At 38.8% G+C, this 19687-nt stretch overlaps 1 protein-coding gene across 1 annotated transcript in view; it reads left to right on the forward strand.

The window, feature by feature from the left end:
• The first annotated feature begins 207 nt into the window (after nt 1-207).
• PHACTR2 (phosphatase and actin regulator 2) overlaps nt 208-19687 on the forward strand; it is a 124247-nt gene continuing 104767 nt past the window's right edge. Inside the window, exon 1 of the mRNA XM_069487731.1 lies at nt 208-369. Within this exon, the coding sequence (XP_069343832.1) occupies nt 324-369 (46 nt within the window). The 5' untranslated portion in view covers nt 208-323. The remainder of the gene's footprint in view (nt 370-19687) is intronic.

A 19687-nucleotide genomic window follows, 5' to 3' on the forward strand; every position in this document is an offset into this window, starting at 1 on the left:
GGCTGGACCATCCTGAGCCTCCCCGCATCCCCCCTTCCCTCCTCCTCCCCTGCTATCGCCCTCGCCCCCCTCCTTCCTCCCGTGACCTCTGACCCCAGCTAATCTGCATAGAGGAATGACAGGCATCCGCTGGGCAGGATCCGCCGCGCCGGCTGCGGCCGGCCGGGCTGGGAGACCCGCGCAGGGGAGAAGGTGAGGGGACCGGGCGGGCAGCTCTGCACAGGCCGGGAAATGAACGCTTGGAAATCTGGCTGGGAGCGGACCCATGATCGAAGGACCAAAAGAGCCTCGTGATCGCTGGACCTGGCCCTGCGACCCCGGCCATGGGCCAGACCTCGGTCTCCACGCTGTCCCCGCAGCCCGGCAGCGGTGAGTCCGGGGCGCGCGCGATGCGCTCCCGCTGCGCGGGCGCGGGGCTTGTTGCGGGCCCCTGGGACAGGCCAGGGCTCGTCGACTCGTCGGGTTCCGCTCGGACCCGCCAAGTCCCTCGGAGAAACCCCAGAGGTAGCGCTCGCCAAACTCTTTGTCGTGAAAGTGGAATGCCTTTTGGGATCCAGCCGATTTTACCTTAAAGGCACAGGCTCCATTTTCTGTGCGCGATGCCTCACTGTGGTTTTTCTCCAAATTACTTCGGAGCCAGAAACTTACGGGAAACGCCATTTGCGTGTTACTCTGTTTTTAAAAACGCGAAACTTAGGGAGCAAGAGAAACATGCCAACAGGTTTTTCTGTATTTACGCTTGGCTTCCGAACAGACTAGCACTGAAATTCTTTCAAGCTTGTCAACTGATTTATGGTTTGTTATTTGGAGTAGAAGTGCTGATTGCCTTCTCTTATCCTGGCAGAACGCTGAATACTTAATAACTCCCCCCAAATGCGTAATTGTTTCAAATGATACTTGTTTTGTTTATGTTAGACATAGAAGCTGTAAAATGTAGGGAAACATCTCCCATGAACTTACTTGTCGAGGGCTAAAGTTCGTTTTATGGAAACCTGTGTAACGTTTCCTAGTTATGATGCAGTTTTTAAAGTTTCTTCTTTGCATTTTCTTAAACAATAAAAGGGAAGGAAGGTACATCTGGCGTTTCCCCAACAGTGCAGGGATAAACAACTGTTTGGTGGTGTTATTTGTGATTGGATAATGAAATAAATTTAAAAGGTACTGTTTTGATGTTTTCCCATCAACAATTAAAAAAAACTTCAAAGGAATCATTTACTGTTGTTCATTGAGATATTTGATACATTTTTTAAATTGTGCAAACATCAACAGGATCTTGCTGAAAGGAAATGACAAGGCACTGAGGAAGGCTTTTTAATCTGTCCCACAATGTCTAGCTAGGAAGCATTCTATCATCCCACCGCCCCCCATACACTGCCCCCTCCACCTTGCCCCCAGTGGGTCGGTTTATGTTGCACAGATTCACTCTCTGGAATATCGCAAGCTTTGCTGAGGCTTAGGTTAATGCCAGAGGAGAAGGATCCCTCTGCAAAGGAGAGAAATCAGGATCCCTAAGAGATTACAGCTTAACTTCCCTTACTGTTAATGACTTGCTTACAGTGCTCTGAACATCAAAAAGACTTCATATCGATGGCTTTTGAAAAAACTTTTTGGGCTGTTGACTCAGATTTTAAACTTCGTGTTTTTTGCAAATAAGACTTGGTTTCCTTTGTCTGAACTTAAAGCAGTGTGACTTTTTTCCTTTTCCTTTCAAAGAAGAGTTATATTTTTAAATTTCTTCACTGGCAAAGATAGAATTAAATCAGGACTCCAACACAACAGGTATACAGAAAGTACGCTCCTGAATTTAGTTCTTTTTATCATGAAATATTGTTTGAGTGAATATTAGAAAAGCGAATTTTGCCTTTACAAAAATCAAGGAATATTACATAAATGTCTAAGAAGCAAGTAGAATTCTAAAATGTGACGCCCTGCCTCTTACCCAATACAGCAAAAACTACACAGATTGCTATAATTCCTAATAAAATGAGTAGTTATATGAGGAGATTGTGCACTCTATTTAAATAAAAAGTGATTTAAATGAAAAGTTATGCTTGAAATACCCCTTAGAATGGTGTTAAACTAAATCGCAGGTCCTCAGTTTTGTGGATTAAAAGTTTGTATAAACTGTAATGACCAATCCATACATAGAGGGTTTTTTGTTTTGGCAGTTAAAGTATGCTAGGGGTTATGGCTTAAGTTGTGATGTTTGTGAGAAAGTGCAGCAGTTTTCTCATGATATCCACTTAGTATCTCTTAAATCTATTAGCATTATTCCATTCCATGAAGGTTTGCCATCAGATTCTAAACAAAAACAAAAAAATAACATTTGGTGAGTTTTATATGCATGCCTGTATTCTTCTCTGAGTCTGAGAATGTCAGACCCTCTACTATTCTAAGTATTTTGTTCACTCCTTGTTAGCTGTTTATCTCTGGCTTTACAGATGGTGTGAAGATCCTTGTTCTGTTTGATCTTAGCCATCAACTAGTTGTTTAAGTCTGGGGCAGCTGCTAGGAATTATAGTATTAAAGATGATTCTTCTCTTAAATGCTTAGTGAGGGGAAATCTGTTTGAGTCAAAGGAATCAATAGCACAGAGTTTAATAATTCATACTTATTGCTCAATTTGGGCTTTTGTAAAAATCTTCTGTATAGGTGGGCTGCACCTATTTCTCTGGGTTCAAGGAGGACCAGTAATAATTATTTCTGCAAATATGCAGCTAGATCCATTATTTCTATTTGTAAAAACAGTTTTATTGACATAAAATTCATATACTATAACATTCACTCATTGAAAATGTACAATTCATTGTTTTTTAGGATATTCACAGTGTTAAACAACCATCAATCCCTATTCCCACCCTTTTCACCCAGCCCCCTCCACCCTAATTAAACACTAATCTATTTTTCTGTCTCCATAGATTTGCATATTCAGAACATTTCATGTCAATGGCATCATATAATGTGTCATTTTGTGACTGGCTTCTTCCACTTAGTATAACATTTTCAAGAATCATCCATGTGTAGCATTTATCAGTACTTCACTTCTTTTTATTGCCAAATAATGTTCCACTGTATGAATATACCACCTTTTATTTATCCATTTATCAGTTGATGGATATTTGGCCCATTTCTACTTTTGGCTATTACAAACTTTATATACAAGTTGTTGGCAAAGTTATGTTTTCATTTCTCTTGGGTATATATCTAGGAGTGGAATAGCTAGGGCTTATGGTAGGTAATTCTGTTTCGTCTTGTAAGGGATTGCCAAACAGTTTTCTAGAGAAGCTGCACAATTTTATTATACATTCCTTCCAGCAGTGTATAAGGGTTCTAATTTCTCCATATCCTTACCAACACTTAAGTTATCCTAGTAGGTGTGAGGCTATATCTGATTGTGGTTTTGATTTTGCATTAGTAGCTTTTAATTACTAATAACATTGAGCATCTTTTCATGTGCTTATTGGCCATTTGTATTTTCCATCTTCTTTGGAAAGATGTCTATTCAGATTCTTTGCATAGTTTTAATTGGATAATTTGACTTCTTATGGGGTTTTAAGAGTTCTTTATATACTAATGCAGATTCCTTGTCAGATATATGATTTGCAAATATTAATATTTTCCACGTTTCTCTGTGTTGTCTTTTCATCTTATAGTGTGATTTGCAGCTCAGAGTGTTTAAGTTTTGATGATGTCCAGTTTATTTTTTCTTTTGTTGTTTGTGTTTTTGGTGTCATACCTAAGAAACCATCGCCTAACCAAGGCCAAGAAAATTTACATCCATTTTCTTCCAAGAGTTTTGTAGTTTTAGCTTTTACATTTAGGTCAGTGATACATTTTGAGTTAATTGTTATGTATGGTGTGATGTAGGGGTTCAACTTCATTCTTTTGCATATGAACATTCAGTAGTCCTAGCACCACTTGTTGAAAAGATGATTCTTTCCCCATTGAATTGTGTTGCCACCATTCTCAAAAATTGATTTTGTATGTAAGGGTTTATTTCTGGACTCTTAATTCTATTCCATTGTCTGTTCTTATGCCAGTATCATGTTGAGATTAATGTAGATTTGTAATAAGTTTTGAAACTTGGAAATGTGTGTCTTCCAATTTTCTTCTTCTTTTAAAGATTCTTTTGGCTATTCTGGTTCCCTTGCATTTCCATATGAATTTTACAATCAACTTACCAATTTCTGCACAAAAGCCAGTTGGGATTTTAATAGGAATTGTGTTGAACCTGTAGATCAATTTGGGTAATATTGCCATCTTAACAATATGAAATCTTCCAATCCATGAACATGGATATCTTTACATTGGTTTAGATCTTCTTTTCCATGATGTTTTGTAGTTTTCAGTATATGTCTTGTCTTCCTTTGTTAAATTTATCCTTAAGTATTTTATTATTTTTAGTGCTATTATAAATAAAATTGTGTTCTTATTTTACTTTTGGAATGTCCAGTGCTAGTGTATAGAAATACAAAAATTGATTTTTATATATTAACCTTGTACCTTGCTATCTTGCTGAACTCATTTTTTAGCCCTAATAGTTTTTCAATGAATTCCTCAGGATTTTCTATATACAAGACTATACACAAGATCTGTATGCAATGTCATATGCAGAGAGAGAAAATTTTATATCTTTCTTTACAATGTGAATGCCTTTTATTTTTTTCCTTATCTAATAACTTTGGCTTAAAACTTTAGTCCAATGTTAACTAGAAGTGGCATGAGTGAACATTTTTTTCTTATTCCTGATCTAAGGAAAGAAGCAGTCAATCTTTTGTCATTAAGTGAAATATTAACTATGGGTTTTTTCATAGTTACCTTGTCAAAATTCTCTATTCTTAGTTTATGTGTATCATATCATTAAAGAGTGTTGGATTTTGTCAAAGGCTTTTTCTGCCTCTATTGAGATAATCATATGTTTTTTGTCCTTCATTCTATTAATTTGGCATGTTACATTAACTGATTTTCAGATGTTAAACCAACCTTGCATTTCTGGAATAAATTGTACTTGGGTAAGGTATATAATCCTTTCTATATGTTGCCAGATTAGGTTTGCTAGTATTTTATTGAGGATTGGATACATTATTTCCAAGCACAGGCTAAAAATATATGCCCCCAAATAGAGAGAGAGGTTCCAGTACCCACTGGCCACATACCCTGGGAGGATTGAGACTTCTAGTATTCCCATTGTCAAGTATAGAGATTGGACACAATAAATTTTTATTGAATATATGAATGAGTTGACAAATAATCTCAATGAACAGACTGACTAATGGTTATGTGAATGACTGTATGTGTTCTTTTTATTCTTTTTTTACTTCATGAAAATCTGGCTCTATTGTCTGAAAGGTGGTGTCTGAATCTAGTAACTATTTTTTCTCGTCTTTTTCAGCCCCACCCCATCCCTATTGTGTCGCATACTAGCTCTTGGCTGCTTCACCTCAGCCCTTGGGTTGAAAGGGTAGGTAATGCCACTGTCCCCATTTGTAGTCAAGGCAACAAGTGAATAATTATGCAGGACCACACCTAGGTTGTGAAAGAACCTATATCTTTCAGTGTTTCTGGGTTTCCAGGTTTTGTTCAGGACCCTGTATTTTGTCTTGCCCCAAATGTTTATTCATTTCCTTGTAAACCACTCATAGGAAGAAATCATAAGGGCAAAAGTAGATAGAGTTTTGTTTTGTTTTCTTTTGACACAGGGTCTCACTCTGTTGCCCACGCTAGAGTGTGGTAGCATCATGATAGCTCACAGCAACCTCAGACTCCTGGGCTCACACAATCCTCCTGCCTCAGCCTCCCGGGTAGCTGGGACTGCAGGTGTGCGTCACCCTGCCCAGCTAACTTTTAAATTTTTTTGTAGAGACAGGGGCTAGATCTGTTGCCCAGGCTGGTCTCCAACTTCTGACCTCAAGTAATCCTCCTGCCTCAGCCTCCCAAAGTTCTGGGATTACAGGCATGAGCCAGAATGCCCAGCAGAGTTTCTCTTTTTAATGAAAATAATATGTACGTGATCAAAAGTCAAACATTACGAGATGGTTTGAGACCAAAATGAGTTAACTCCTTCCCAGATCCCCCAGTTCCACTTTCCAATTATAACCAAACATAAAATATTTTTTTCTTTCTGCACAGTTTTTATTCATATATCTCTTTATCAAAATACAAACAAGCCATACTGTCCTAACTGCTCTATACTTTGAGTTTTTCTTGTAACATAACTTGAAAAATATTTCCATATTGATTTATTTAATCCTGTAAATATAGTATGTGGATATATCAAACTTTCCTCTAAAAGAATCCTGTTCCTACTGCATTTTTCTATTATTTCTGGGTTCTTTGTGTGTGTGTGTGTGTGTGTGTGTGTGTGTTTCTGAAGAGTGCTGAAATAAGCATTGCCATATAAACATCTTGAACTACATGTACTAGTAAAATCTTAGCAGTGGAGTTGCTGGGTCAAAAGATTTGAGTGGTTTATTTTGATAGACTTTGCCAAATTGCTCTCAGAGAGGCTATCTCAGTGTATCTGCTCACTATTTGAGAATTGCTGTTTCTGCACTCTGTCGCCAACATTGCAAATCAGGGCCACTGTTAGTCCATATGATGCTTTGTGAGATACAGAAGTCACTCCTGGGTGAGGCAGCTCCGCCATGCCTTAACAAGTGGAACATGAGCAGGAATTTAGTTCCTACTCCAGCCCTTGCTTAAGTGTCCTTCTGCAGTGAACACTCAATCTATGTGACCACAGTGCTATGCAGAAATACTTCTGTAGAATTTTTTTTTTATTTCAGCTTATTTTGGGGGTACAAAAGTTCAAATTACATATGTTGCCCATGTACTGCCTATCCCCCCGAGTCAGAGCTCCAAGCGTGTCCATTCCCCAGACAGTGCGCACTGCACTTATCATGTAGGTATACACCCATCCCCTCCTCCCACCCCCCCCCTCCCCGAGTCAGCACCTTCAAGCATTACCATTCCCTAGACGGTGAGCAACGCACTCATCATGTAGGCATACACACATCCCCTCCCCCCACCCCCCACCTCAGTCTGATACCCCATTGGTATCATTCCCAAATGTCCATTTAGGTGATAATCAGGGAAACCAATTTTTTGGTAAGTACATGTGATGCTTGTTTTTCCATTCTTGGGATACTTCACTTAATATAATGGGTTCCAACTCTCTCCAGGAGAACAAAAGGGATTCTATATCTCCGTTATTTCTTATAGCTGAGTAATACTCCATGGTATACATATACCACAATTTACTAATCCATTCATGAATTGATGGGCATTTGGGTTGTTTCCATATCTTTGCGATTGTGAATTGTGCTGCAGTAAACATTCGGGTACAGGTGTCTTTGTCATAGAATGACTTTTCTTCCTTTGGGTAGATGCCCAGTAATGGGCATCTAATGGATCCATCTAATGGATCGAATGGTAGATCTACTTGAATCTGTTTAAGGTATCTCCATATTGTTTTCCACAGGGGTTGCACTAGTTTACAGTCCCACCAGCAGTGTATGAGTGTTCCTGTCTCTCCACATCCACGCCAACATGTATTGTTTTGGGACTTTTTGATAAAGGCCATTGTCACTGGAGTTAAGTGATATCTCATTGTGGTTTTGATTTGCATTTCCCTGATGATTAGAGATGTTGAACACTTTTTCATATGTTTGTTATCCATTTTTATATTTTCTTTTGAAAAATTTCTATTCATGTCCTTTGCCCACTTTTTGATAGGGTTGTTTGATTTTTTCTTACTGATTTTCCTGAGTTCTAAATAGATTCTTGTTATCAGTCCTTTATCTGATGTGTAGTATGCGAAAATTTTTTCCCATTCTGTAGGTTGTCTGTTTACTCTCGTGACTGTTTCTTTGGCTGTGCAGAAGCTTTTTAATTTGATCAGGTCCCATTTATTTGTTTTTGTTGTTGCTGTGATTGCCTTAGGGGTCTTCCTCATAAATTCTTTGCCTAGGCCAATGTCTGTACGAGTCTTTCCTACGTTTTCTTCTAGAATTCTAATAGTTTCCGACCTAAGGTTTAAGTCTATTATCCACCGTGATTTGACTTTTGTGAGAGGTGAAAGCTGTGGGTCCTGTTTCAGTCTTCTACATGTGGCTATCCAATTTTCCCAGCACCATTTATTGAATAGGGATTCTTAGGAATAGGAAGAGAGTATGTTTTTGTCTGCTTTGTCAACCATCTATATAAGGATGGTTTTATATATGGATTTTCTGTTCTGTTCCACTGGTCTGTGTCCCTGCACTTGTGCCAATACCAGGCAGTTTTAAGAACCACAGCCTTGTAGTATAGTTTGAAGTCTGGCAAATTAATACCTCCCATTTTGTTTTTATTGCTTAAAATTGCTTTTGCTATATGGGATCTTCTCTGATTTCATACAAAGTGTATAATTATTTTTTCTATATCTGTGAAAAATGATGTTGGTAATTTAATAGGGATTGCATTGAATCTGTAGATCACTTTGCGTAGTATAGACATTTTAACAATGTTGTTTCTTTCGATCCACGAGCATGGTATGGTTTTCCACCTATTTACATGTTCTGCTATTTCCTTCCTCAGTGTTTCATAGTTCTCCCTTTTGTAGAATTTTTGTAAATCTGTATGTAAAAAATGGCATCTCATTTTGATTATGAGTGAAATAGGGCGTTTATAATTCTTTTCCTCTGAATTTTGCTTATCTATAGCTTTTAGTTATTTTTATGATTTCTTACAGATTTGTGTAGTAAGGAGATTAGCCTTATGTCTGTCATATATTGTAAATATTTTTCTATGTTTTTCTTGTACCTTAAGTTTGTTTAGAGTATTTTTTATAGCAAAACTTATTTTTATGAAGTCAAATTGATTAATTCTTTTCTATCCAACAAACTAGAGTTATTAAAAAACATGCTTTCTTTGCTATTTTTTTTTCCGTATTTGAATGTTTTTTCTCTGTAATTTATTCTGGTTTAAGATGAATAGATTTGATAATATAAAAATGTCAAACTTCTACATGACAAACAAAAAGCAAACATCATCAGCAAATTGAAAAAGGAAATTGCAAAGTTGAAAGAACTATTAGTATTATATATAGAAAAAATGATTAATGTCCTTAATGTAGTAAGACCTCTTAAAAATCAGTAAGAAAAAGGTAAACACCCAAATAGAAAAACAAGTAAAGAACACGAGCAGGCATTTTTCAAAATACCTAATGGCTACACTTGTGAACTCACTGTGGGCTAGGAACTATTCCCAGGGTTTTACTTGAATTAACTTTTTAATTCTCACAGCATCCATGTGGAGTAACTTGTATCCATGTCCGTGTTTTATAAATAAAGAAAACAAAAGCACAAGAGTTAAGTAACTTGTCCATATTACTTGACCAAAGAAGAAATATAAGTGACCAAATGGTGTATGAAATAAAGTTTAAGCAATGAAATGAAAGAAAAAAAAAAGATTATCCATGAATTCAGCAAAGATTAAAATGAATGAGCCCCAGGAGATGACTGTCTTATGATAATTTAAATTGGGTACAACCTATCAGGAAAGCAGTTCGGCTGTATATATTAAAAAGCCTTCTAATATGCATATACTCAGACCCAGCAGTTCCACTTCTGGAAGTATGTTGTAAAGGAAATGATTAGTTGCTCACCATAGCGATGTTTAGCAAAGCCCAAAATTGGAAATAATGTAATAAACTGATTTTTTGAAACATAGTCATGTGATAGAATAAGCCATTTAAAAATGATGTAAAAATATTTTTAAAAGGTGATTTTCATGATAAATAACATCAACATGTGAGAAGGCAGGTTATAAAGTAGTATGATTCCAATTTTAAAAGTATGTACATAGAGAAAAGTCTATATGGCAAGGTGGGGGATAGGAAATTCATTCATGAGGAGCTAGTGTGACAGTCATGGCTCTCCCTTGCTTTGGACGTGATAAAGCCACGGTTTCCATATCTGGTGTCCACCTGGACCTCAACTAGAGTTAAAGCCCTGACTGCTCTGCGACTATACTAGCTTTTGTCCAACTGAGTGGATTTCGAGCTTTAAATTCAATGGCTATTTTTCAATCACTGTTTTTTTTCACGTGAACTCAATGATGAAAACAGAAACAAAGGTCTTAAGATAGCCATCGTATCTCCTCTTTAGGTTTAATTTTCCTTTTAGTCTGTTTGATAATAATGCTGATGTCACTCACTTTGAGAGGAAAAAAAAATGAGCAAAAATTTGAACTTCTCTTCTTTGGTCCATAGCTTATCAGGTCTGGTCAATGAGTGAGATCCTAAATATTTTTAGCTTAAATTTATTTTATCTTCAGCAATATGAAAACATAATAACCAAAGAACAAGTCAGACTTCACCTTTTGCCTACTTAATGCAGTAGGGAAGGAGATGAGAAAACTGGATTGTTGGTCCTACAATTAAGCCTCTTTAATTTGAATAGAGCAAAAATTCCAACATGTTTTCTTTCCTTGGGGGACTTTGGTGTAGCAGACTAACTGCGAGTCTCTATTCCTGGGAGAAAAGATTAATATTTAGTGAAGACTCAACTGATGCAAAAGTGTGAGGTAGAAATAGTCTTAAGAAAATAAACACTTCTTTTCTGCCCACCCCCCTGCTCCCTGCCCCAATTTGCCGTAGGGGAACAAAACCAAAAACTACAGTGATCTGGAAGGGAATGGGCAAATAACATCACTTAACAAAAGCTTGGTCTAACCATTATCATTTGTATTTATAAACTACCCTTCCATTTATTTTCATTTCAAGGAGATGGATGTTTTCATTCATCTCAAATTTCTGGCAAGTATAACACTGCAGCCCTTAACACTGAGGAAATTTTGGTTGCCAAGGAAGGACTGAAGTGCTATTTTGCTTAAGAATATCCTGGAAAGCTGTGCTGGTATGTGCTTGGCAGGTATATTCCTGCAAATCAGCTTGTTTTATGAGGGGATATTAGGAACGAGAAAAGAGTGGCACCTTCATCCAACAAAAAGTTCCTAAATTTAAGTTATTTATATGTAACGTGTTAGGCTAAGCTGTGGGGGAGGGGTCACAAATAGATGATACACAGACCCCACCCACAGGGTCCCAGCCTGGAAACACTGCCAGTGGAGATGCGCAGAAATCAGGGTGGAAGAGACGGGACACCTTAGAGAACTGCAGGGACAAAATCAGAGGGGCAGAAAGCACAGAATAGGGGCAAGAATTCAGGCTCTGGGAGCAGAGGGGTGAAAGGCAGGACTGAAAGCCACAGGCAGTGGGAAGCCATAAAGATTTTTTTGTAATCAAATGAGAGAGAGGATGATGATTTCATTGCTTCAAGGGGATGAATGTGCCTGTTGCATGCAGTATAGATTTCAGGGGGAGAGACAGCAGGCAGGACCAAGAGGTGGGCTGCGATAATCCAACCAGGTGAAGAGGATGCCTGATTTTGGGGGGTGCGGGGCTGGGTGGAGAAATGAGAATAGGGTGTCACCCCAAATTTGTATCTGCAACTCTAACCTTTCTCTGCCCACCGGGCTCAAATATGCAACTGTGTGATTGGCAAGTTTGCTCAAATACTTCCTGGGCATCTCAGGGCTGACGCATCTAAACAGAAGGCTTGGCTTTGTCCTCCAAATCAGTTCTTCCCTTGACTTTGTACATTTCCCTGGGTGATACCTCCCAGCCACTCACTTATTGTAGCCCACAATCTAGAAGTCATCCCTAGGTTTTTCTTTTCCTCTCCATATTGATCCATCGGCATGTCCTGCCCTTTTTTTCTTCCAAAATGTTAATATATCTCAAGTCCACTCTCTTCTGTCTCTACCACCACCTTCCAAGCCCTGGCCACCCTTTGCACGGACAACTGCGGTAGATTCCAGCCGGTCTCTTGCTTCTGCTCTCACCCTTCTGCAATTCATTTTCCACACACCTAATATAATTTTTTAAAGCATAAATCATGTCACTCTCATACTCAAAACCGTCCTGTCTTCCCATTGCACTTGGAATGAAATCCAGACTTCACAGTCTGGGCCTCGAGGCTTTGCGTGTGCCCACGTGATCCCTGCTGGCCTCTCTGACCCCCTCTCCCACCGCTTTGCTCCTGGTCCCCTCTCAGGTGCTGTAGTCCTCAGACAAGCCTGGCTCATTCCGAGCTGTGGACCTTTGCAGTTGCTGCTCCCTGTTTGAGAAACTCTTCCCCTGGCTTTTTATAAAGCGAGCCCTTGTTTCCACTCCAGCTAACCCCTTCATAGAGGCCTTCCCTGCCCCACCAGTCTCTAGAATAGTCTTCCCAGACCCCCAGCTATCTGTTCCTTCATAGCACTCAGCACTCACACTGTCTTGTTTGTTTGTGTTTGTTTGTTCATCGTCTCCCTTCACTAGAACATAAGCTCCACGAGCTAAAAGACATTATTTGTCTTGTTCACCAGTGTCTTTTCTTATTCCTAGATATATGCCTGACACCAAAACTATCTGTCAGATAAATGAATAGCTTTGTTTGGCCAGGACATATATTAGCAGAGTGCAGGTACTGAGTAGAAAGTTAAGTAGCATCCAAGAAATGTAGGGTTGTTTATACTGATTCTTTGATCTTTAATCCTCCAGTCCCTAAATAGGATGCCTACATTGCTACTTATTGATCGTTCAGCTCGACATATTATCTTCTGACCTCACGATGTGGAAACGGAAGACACAGAAGACATAGCTCTTTTTTTCACCCCATCCCATCCCTGCTCCCAGCCCAATCATGCATTTCCCACTCTCCCAGTTTTTCATCTTCCCAACATTCTTACATCGTACTTTTGATGACGTCAGTAGTCCATGTAAACTGCAGGAAAGCTCATGACAGCTGAGCCTTGTGGTAAACCGTGATTACGTTTTCTTTCCTGTAGAGCCTTTGCTCTCCCTACTGGTGTTTTTGTTGGCTTGCTAAAAGTGTCCTGTCTACTCATCCCTGCACCTTTCTCCAGTTATGTAAATCTCTTCTCGATATGTTCAGATGCTTGAGTTATTCTTTCAAGTGCATCTTTAAGAACTTCGCCCACAGTCTTCGCCCTCTTCCCGTGTGGACTGGCCTCTCTCTCCACCTGCTGCCCAGCTCTTGCCATGGGATCTCTCTTCACCACGCCCTGGGGATTCTTTCCACTTTCCTCGTGTGTTGAATCTCCAAATTGCTGAATCCCATGTCCTTTTTCCCCCTTCTTTTTCTGGGTCTATTTCCTTATTTTGGCAGAACACACAAGGAGCTTCTTGAGAAAAGCTCCTGGGGCATATATTTTTTGGGTCCTTGTATTAGAAAGTGACCGTGTTCTGGCTTCATGCTTGGTTGATAGCTTGGCGGGGTCGTAGGGTAGCAAAGCAAACTTGCTGTAATATGCACAGACACCCACCTTCACTGACAATTAATCGCCATTAACATTTTCTCTTTATGGAGGAGACTTATTTTTTCTCTTTAGCAAATAGCTTTTAACTAATTTCAAAAGACTTTCTTGGATGATTGTTACACAGGATCTCAACTTTGACCTGGCTTGTTGAGGTGGTCTAAAAAACATTATATGAAAGTTTAAGTTTTATGGGCAATTAGACTAATTTGAAAATATGTTTACTGTGATAATAACATTCTGACATTTTTAAAAAAAAGATTCACATGTAAGATCTACATAGGATAACTGTCATTTTCCTACATTTTTGTGCTTTTGTAATTTTAAGGGTCCACTGTCTTTATGGGATGCTGATTCTGACAGGATCCTGGGATATTACAAGATGATATTTCACAAACTTGCCGAATTGTGAGACTCCCCTAGTGTCCTTGGCACAAGTACAGACTGCTGGTTCCATGTTCTAGATCAGCAAAATTGGAATCTTCTGGAGAGGAGTCTCAGAATCTGTGTTTTCAACAAGCATTCCAGAAGATTCTTAAAATGAGAAACATCCTCTGGAAAATAAATTATAGGTTAGCAGTACCGTACAGATGCTACTCGACTTACGATGGGATTACATCCCAGTAAACCTAACGTAAAGTCAAACAGTTTTCAGATGAACCATCATAAATGGAGGACCATCTGTGTGTATTTGAAAGGTGGCTTCAAAAGCAAATTTCTCTCCCTTTGCCCCTTCCCCTGTATCTTTCTCTTTACTTGAGGTAAAAGTCACAGTGTCCTGTATAGCGACTCTGATGTTCTATGCCCAAATGCCTTGATAATTGTAGTCATTAATATTTAGTGTTCACAAGCAAATATTCCTGTTGTCAAGTAGAATTTTATAATATTAACAAAATGTACATAAAAGCAAAAAGTTTTCAGGCAGAAAGTCATTGCCTGGAAACTTTTTGCATTTATGTATATTTTGTTAATATTATGAGCAGCAAAACAATGCATTTCCCACAATAACCAGTTTTGAACTAAATGCGTAGTTACATTGGGAGGCAAAGAAGTTACTAACAGAATGGCAATTACTGTGTAAGGAAAGGCAACAGAATTTCAGCTAGTTGCCTTTTTAAAAAGACCCCTGTGAACTTCATCTGACTGTTGCTGCACGCTAATTATTTCACCCAGCAACCAAAGTCTAAGAACGGGGCTCTAGATGAAAACAGGTGTTTCATAATGAATGGGAGGGACTGTGAGCAAGATTTTAGTAAAATACATTTGTAAAGAGAAGGCTGAACCCTTTTCCCTTTTAGCAATGTGGGCGGCAAATTCTGAAGCAATCATTTATTTAAAAATTCTTTTCATATGTTCCTTTTCAAATAATGTTTGGCTTTTTATTTTCACTTCTATTTGTACTTTAGGGGTCTGTCCTTTCAATTTGGTCCCTATTTGCAGTACCTTGCCGAGGGTGAAGTAAATTCCATTCAGTCTTAATTGCGGTCTCGTAAATGGTTTTTCTAAAGAGTTTTTAGCCTCTCTGTGGAAGGCCACTTTGTTGTCCAAGGTGTTCTAAGGGTGTGCTAACCATTGCCTTAGACCTCCCTGCTAGCATAAAAATCTTTCTGACAACAGCTGGGTAGCTAACAAGACAGTTCAGGATTGCTGTCACCAGTTCCATCCATTAAAGGGATTTTGTGTTTTTCAAAATTTCTTCTGCATCTGTAAAGTTAACTTGTGCTGACCTGCCAACCTGTTTATGGAAGAGCCGGGTGAGGATGGAAACTTGGAATAAACCAGAACAAGTGAACTGAGCTCATGTCGTGCGTTCCTGTTGGCCTCACTGCCCTGCGTTTCATTTTCCTAAAGGTTTCTAAGGTGGAATTGTAGACATATGTGGACAACTAGTGTTCTGTCGCTTGGAAAGTACTTGCCTGCCAATTTTTGAAAGAAAACATGAAAAGAATAAAATCAAACATGAGATTTTTAAAAAGAATTTAGAACTGTACACTTTTTCAAAACATAATCCCCTTCAGTCATCCGACCACAGAATGACAGAACACACGTATACCTCATTTTGCAAACAAGAATGTTTTAATTTAGAAAGCCATTATAAAGTAATCACAGCAGAAGCTTTTAAAGGACCTTTCTTTTTCCCTCTTTTAAGTGGGTTGAGGTAGAGGTGAGGTTGAAAGCCGTGTGACATTTTCACTCTATCTTCAACATACTAATAAGTAACTTTACAGACAGTAGGAAATGTCTGTACAGTATTAGTTTGCTAGGGCTGCCATAACAAAGTGCCACTGGCTTCAGCAACAGCAATTTATTTTCTCACAGTTCTGGATGCTAGAAGTCCAAGATCAAGGTGCTGATAGTGTTGGTTTCTGCTAGGAGCCTCTTTCTTTGGCTTGCAGACGGTCGCCTTCTCTCTGTGCCCTCACATGGTCTTTCCTCTGTGCGCATACATGTCTGTGTTCAAATTTTCTCTTCTTGTGAGGACACCCATCATATTGGATAGGGCCCACCTACATGATCTCATTTTACCTCATTACATTTTTTAAAAAATTAAAAAAAAATTTTTTTTTAATAGATCGCATCTTGTTACATTGCCCAGGCTGGTCTTGAACTCCTGGCCTCAAACGATCCTTCTGCCTCAGCCTCCAGAGTAGCTGGGATTACAGACATGAGCCACTGTACCTGGCTTTTTAATCACTTTTTTAAAGGACCTGTATCCAAATATGGTCACATTCTGAGGTACGGGGCTTAGAACTTTAACATATGCATTTAGTGGGGACACAATTCAGCCCATAGCAATGTCCTCACAAGGTGTGTGTAAACCAGGATTCAGTAGCAGTGGCCCATAAGCACATTGTGTCCACTGTCTTTTTTCTGATTTCGTCAATTTCACCCCTTACCAGATTATGGCCTATTCCCTGCTCACCCCAACAATGTCATATATTCATTGAATATGAATTGATTAAGGGGATGTACTGAAGGTGGTTTTCAGCAATGGGAGTTAGCCAGTGTCTCTAGGCAGCACCACTTAGGAAGTGAAGCATAAAATATAAAGGGTATATGGGATAAAATTAGAAAATAGAATATGTGAACATTGTATTTCTGCCATAACTATGTAAGAAATAGTGCCCAGTATCTTGTGATGGGAGCACCAAAATTGAGTAATGCCGAGGAAAGAAACCAAAACTGCTTATCAAGATTCTAATCCCCATGTGGTCAGTAACTAAGTATGTGCCACCCGATGGGTTTTATAATCTTCTTTGGGGTCTCTGAATGTGACACACTCTATTTGGAGAACTGTTTTGTTCCCACATTGTCACTACATATATATATTCCTTTTCTCTGTTTGGTTTTTCTGACTGTGTGTGCTTTCATTGTCTTCCGTGTGTTTGAAATCCAACAGAATGACATGTCTCCTGACAAAGACCTGCTAAAATAAGAAAGAAAATGAATAGGGATGTAAAGAAAGACAGTGTTTAAACACCTGTCAAAGTAAAGCCGGAACAAGAATGTTCTTGCCAGAAAATGTAGCAGCCCCGTTTGAGACTGGTTGGTAATTTGAAGATGATTCATGTACGACTAACCGCATTTGTGTTCTGGCCCAGACACATTGTCAGCCACCTCGTAGGCTTCCAACTGTGGCTTCCCGTGTCTTCTTAATTTTTGCAGAAAACTCTTAAATGAGGTGGTCACTTTGGGTGGACTGCTCATCTTGTCACAAGATACGAAGATAGTGCTTCAAAAGCACACCCTCCTTCCTTTTAGGTTCAAAATTCCTTATTTTAAGTGGAACAGGTCCCTCGAGACCTTTAAATATACAAGATTTGGATGAATCAGCATGTAGCAATCAGCATCTAGCAACCCTTTGCTAAAAAGACTAAAAATTCTCCAGTAACCTCAGAAATTATTGAATTTTATAGGCATCTCTTGGACCAGGAGTTTCCTAGAAGTAAGTTAGAGCTTGACATGGCTGGATACAAAGCACTTCTAAATCGCTGCAAGACCCAATCCTTTTAGGCCCTAATCTGAATCCACATAATCACGGGCTGGGTGTGAGGGTCGGGACGAGCAGAAACTATTAGTCAAAGCTCCACACCCATTACTTGTGACTTTCTTGTTAGACTTTTGAGGAATCTTGCAGATTAGAATATGCTGAGCACTCAAGCTAAGGAAGGTTAAAAGTCATAGAGCATTGGCCTTCTTCCAAGCAAGAATACTTCACTTGGATCCAAGACCCTGTGTTAGAGTCAAAATTCTATATCCCAAGGCCCTAAAACTAAAGTCTTACTATATTCAGTGGACATAACTGATGAGGATTTAATGCATAATTACTTGTGGTTTTTCAGTGCCAGTTCCAAGCTTATTTTTCTTGCTGGGTACTCCGTGCTAGAGGCAAAGAGAAAGAGGAGTACAAGGTTCCTGCTAGATCTTGAAAAGGGAAGGGCAGAATAAACAGGCCCCTTTGATAATAATTTCTTAGCCAGTCCAGTGGATAACAGTTTTCATAATCAAGAGTCCTCCAGGACATAGTCATCTACGTTGAATTTAAAGGTGGTCTTAATGTAAAGTGTCTGAGGTTAATGGAATCATAAAATGGACCTTTTTTTTTGCTTTAGATTTTGACATTAGGCATATTTGGAAACAAGAGTAAAATGTAACTTCCTGTGTTTGGCAGCCATGGCAACATATCTTATATAGTGCAGGCTTTTCCACAACCAAAAGGAACAACAACTTGTATCTGCCTAGATGTCCTGTAGACAGTGCCTAATCAGATTTCAACATGATTCACTGAGTGTTGTATTAATCAAGTAAGCAATCAGTCTTTTGAATGGTTTTTGTTTGTTTGTTTTGTTTTTTCAATTTTTTTATTTTTTGCAGGTGCAAGTATAAAAATAAATTCAGCAACATCCCAGCTGGTGGGAAAGAGCCGAGTCCAACTCGTAGCTGCTCTCTCTCATTCTTCGTATGATGTCAACCTTGTTGCCTTGTTCCCTTCCTTAGTCCCGGGCATTTCTGCTATAGAATAATGATGGTTTCCCTTGTGTGTCTGTTGGTCTCAGCAGCTCCCAGCAATTGTCTTGAGACCGATGGAGAATGCAGGTTATCTATTTTGGGTGGGTATACAGGATCTATTTTAGGGGATGTGTTTGTTTTCCTGGAGACCTCGAGAAGACCAGGAAAATATTTTTCAAAGAAATTTTGCTGCCCCAGTTGGTCTGGATTATAAATAATCTACTGTCTGTTTTTATTCCCCTCAAAACCTTTTATCAGCCTCTTTTCCATTTGCTTACATATAGCATCTCTATTAACCCCAGCTACAACCTGAATGGTGAGTTGTCCTACCCCATCCTATGGATGAGGAGGAGACTCTGAAAGGTTGAATTACCTTCTTTGCTTAAGGTTACCAGCTAGGAAGTGGTGGGACAGATTATTAAATTCAAATCTTTCTGACCCTGGAAGCCCATGTTTTTCCTCTGCGGTACTTACAGGTCTGTGTTTATATTAAAAATGGCTAATTCCTTTTTTTTAAGCAGAGCCATACTGGGGTGCCAAATAGCTAAAGAATTAAACCAAACAAACCCATTTTCTTCTTTGTAAACTTTAGTGCAGAGATACATAAGTGCTCGCTCTCTCTCCATTTATTCCCCTAATGATACTGGTCTAACAGGAGATACTCGATTCTAAATTGAAAGATGAGATAGGAGAAGTTGTGTGTTCTGTTTAAATTGAAATAAAAACTTGTTACTCGTTGCCAGTTTTGAAGGATGATTCCTAGTAATTAAATGGGTTACATTGTAACGTCAGCTACGTGCCCCCACAACACTGAGCCACTACCCGGCATAGTTCTGCCTTATAGTTCTGCCAGTTTCTGATGTCTTTAGTGAATTGAAAGTCTAAAGTATTGGTACATAACTAAACATCTGTATTAATGTTACATTATAATTTAATCAAAGAATTTAATTTTAGGTTAAAATAGTTTTATAGTTTTCTATATGGTTTCATAGTTTTCTAAAGAGACTCAAATTCTCAAGTGTGATGCCTAAAAAGAATGGAAAAAACAAAAGCAATTTGGGTTTAGTTCCAGTTCAGTTAGATAATTTGCCTTTTCTTGTTTCTTTGCCATGGAACGAAATTGCCTTCTAACTTCCTCAGTTGGGAGAAAGAAGGTGGAGGTTGAAGAAAAATCTGAGATGCTTAACTGGAGTGTTTAGAGAAAGAAGGAATAAATGTTAATTGGAGTAGATGCGGAGTAGCTGTTGGAGAAATTAATTGTCACCACTCATCACTGTGTGAAAATAGTAATCCCTGAAAAGATTATTTTACATATAAA

The sequence above is a fragment of the Eulemur rufifrons genome, chromosome 15 (genome assembly GCF_041146395.1).
Source record: "Eulemur rufifrons isolate Redbay chromosome 15, OSU_ERuf_1, whole genome shotgun sequence".
Classification (NCBI taxonomy): domain Eukaryota; kingdom Metazoa; phylum Chordata; class Mammalia; order Primates; family Lemuridae; genus Eulemur; species Eulemur rufifrons.